This window comes from Carlito syrichta, unplaced genomic scaffold (genome assembly GCF_000164805.1).
Source record: "Carlito syrichta isolate Samal-C Ts95f unplaced genomic scaffold, Tarsius_syrichta-2.0.1 Scaffold59675, whole genome shotgun sequence".
NCBI lineage: Eukaryota > Metazoa > Chordata > Mammalia > Primates > Tarsiidae > Carlito > Carlito syrichta.
In genome coordinates, this window is record NW_007003771.1 from 158,079 (window position 1) to 160,642 (window position 2,564).

General features: G+C 56.0%; 1 protein-coding gene across 1 annotated transcript in view; it reads left to right on the forward strand.

Annotated features, from left to right (window-relative positions):
* Positions 1-2,037: 2,037 nt before the first annotated feature.
* Positions 2,038-2,564, forward strand: part of LOC103251677 (signal peptide, CUB and EGF-like domain-containing protein 1) — a gene marked incomplete at its 3' end in the record, with an annotated part of 49,422 nt that continues 48,895 nt past the window's right edge. The window contains exon 1 of the mRNA XM_008050275.1: positions 2,038-2,164. Coding sequence (XP_008048466.1) covers positions 2,038-2,164 — 127 coding nt within the window. The remainder of the gene's footprint in view (positions 2,165-2,564) is intronic.

A 2,564-nucleotide genomic window follows, 5' to 3' on the forward strand; every position in this document is an offset into this window, starting at 1 on the left:
TAGTCTGGGAGGAGACAGACGTAAAGTCCAGGGTGAGCTTAGCTCTGATGTGGCAAGTCCAGGGGACTGTGGTACCCAGAGGAGGCCCTACACCCAGCTGGGGTGCAGGAGTCGGGGTGTGGGCAGAAGAGGAGGGGTGAGACTTGCAAAGAGAAAAAAGAAAGGGTGCTCTTAGCAGAGGGAGGTGTGCAGGCTCAGGGATGTGAAAAGCAGAATGTCTGTGGGGCTCCCTTTGCAGCAATTCGATGAGGCTGGGACTGCCCCAGAGGGATGAGGTGCCTTATTTGCCACGTAAAGAGCTCAGAGGTCATTTGGAAGGCGCTGGGAACTATAGAGTGCTTCCTGCCAAAGTCACTGTGCAACTCATCCTTTGGCCTCCACTATGCCAGCTCAGCATTCAGAGGCATCCAGGTACACTTGCAGGAGTCCTGGCATACAGGCTCCCCCTCACCAGCCCATCCCACTCCCACACAGACCCCACTGGTCTCTGCAAACCAGCCCTTCACCATGTCACCAGCACAGGCCTACAGTGTTCTACAGTCTTCAAGGTGTTTCAAGAACATTCTCTGGCTTGCTTGCTAGATCTTCACCTTCTCTGGTAGACCTCGGCACATTCTCTCCATCTGTCCTTCCTTGTCCACCAAGAAAACCTCCTTCTCATGTTTTGCATCCAGCTCCAGGTCACCTATCCTGGGAGGGCTCCCAGACAGCTCCTCCCCCCAGGGCGGAAGTGATTTTCTCTTTCTCTGCCCGCTACGCCACCTCCTTGAGTGCATCCACAAGGTGTTTACAGGTCTTTCCACTTCCCTCCTCCTCTGCTCTCTGGATCCTCCACACAGATTGCAATCTCCTCCAGGAAGGAGCCACTTTCTCTCTGTCACACACCTTAGAGGGTATTAATTCACCAGTAAACTTGACCTGAGCAATTACTTGGGGGCAGATTGGAAAAGAAAGCTTGTTATGACTGAGCACTGTCGCTGGGCTGTGGGGGTCACAGACCAACAGGCCATCACCTGCCTCCATTTCTGCCTTGACTTGAGGGGATGGAGCCTGGAAGAAAGTACTGCAGCCATCAAACTTGGAGAACACTTGGCCAGGAGTAGGGGATCCCTGATGAACAGGCACATTAAAGGACATTGTTTCTAGTAGGTCAGAGCCCCCTGAAAGGCCCCCCTCACCTCACATTTCTTACCCTATTGCCCAATGTACATGATAATATGCAGTTCTGAGGGAGCTCCTCCTTCCCCTACCAGACTCCCAAAGCCACACAATTGAGAGGGGGACAAAAGAAAGCCTGATAGCAGGGTCTCCCAAATTAAACCACCAGCCAGGAGCAGCCATGCACACTAAAATGTCTGGAGCAATGGGGCGGAGGTGCTTAGTGGAGACAAGAAGCAGCACTTCCTCTCTGGCCCTTTCTGGTTCCCGCATGTGGGAGATCCAGAGCCTCAGCCACCAGGCCAGTGCCATAAACTGATAAGAAGTCAGATGGGGAGCAAGAGCTGACTGGACACAGATTTAATTCTCCAGGGCTGAGGGGATCATCCACAGAAAGGTGTAAGAGTGTGTATGAGGGAGTGTGTGTATGTGCTACAGGGTGCGTGGGGGTGTGAGGGTGCATGTGAGGATGTGTCTGAGTGTATGTGAAAGCACGTGTCTGCATGTGTGAGGGTGTGTGTGTGTGTGTGTGTTGGGGGCAGGGAAGGGAGCTGGTGTGGAGGGGGAAACGTGGGTGCAAACTGGTGCAGGCAGAGTGGACAAAAAAGAGAAAAGTCTTGTCTTTGAGTCAGGCCTGGAGAGCAGAAGAAAAAAGGAGCTCTTATTGGTGGTTGTCAAGGAGATGGGCCTTGGGGTTTGCTGAACTTCCCTTCAAGCGTCCTGCCTGGAGCTGAGAGGGGCCATTTATTTCCAGCTGCGTCTCCCCCGCCTCCCCCCCCACCCCACCCCCGGGCGGGGTCGGACCAGGCCCCGAGGCCAACGGGCGTCAGGTGTAGACCCCAGGCCAGGCCAGAGCAGTTCTTGAGTCTAATGACCGTGATGCTCGTCCTGCCCCTCCTCCTGCCCCCAGCCCCACCCAGGTCTGTCACTGGAGAGGCCCAGGCCTCGCAATCACGGAGCAGCAAACTTCGCTGGCTGGGGTCAGCCCGGCGCACGGGCTGCGCAGGTCAGGACTGACCGCAAAGGGGTATTGTACGCCCCGGAGCTGTCCTGGGGACCCTGTTCAGACACGGGTCCTGCAGCTGTCCCCGGACAAGCACACTAAAGGGCTATTGTCCTTTGGCGAGGGGTAAAAAGTTCGTTTGTTTTGAACGTACATTTGAAGACGATCTCTGCAAGCGCTTGGCACCCAGTAGGTGCTCAATAAACGTGTACCGAATGGCTGCACGGGCAAGTCCGCCTTGCGCGTTGGCATTTCTTTCACTACAAATGGATGGCGCCGGGCCTCTCGCGACCTCTGCGAGTCGGGGCGCAGGCCCCGTCCTCCCCTCCAAGTGTGAGCGCGCTGGGGGCGCGGAAGGGGCTGGTCCAGAGGGTCAGCCACCCTCGACGACGGGAATTGAGGG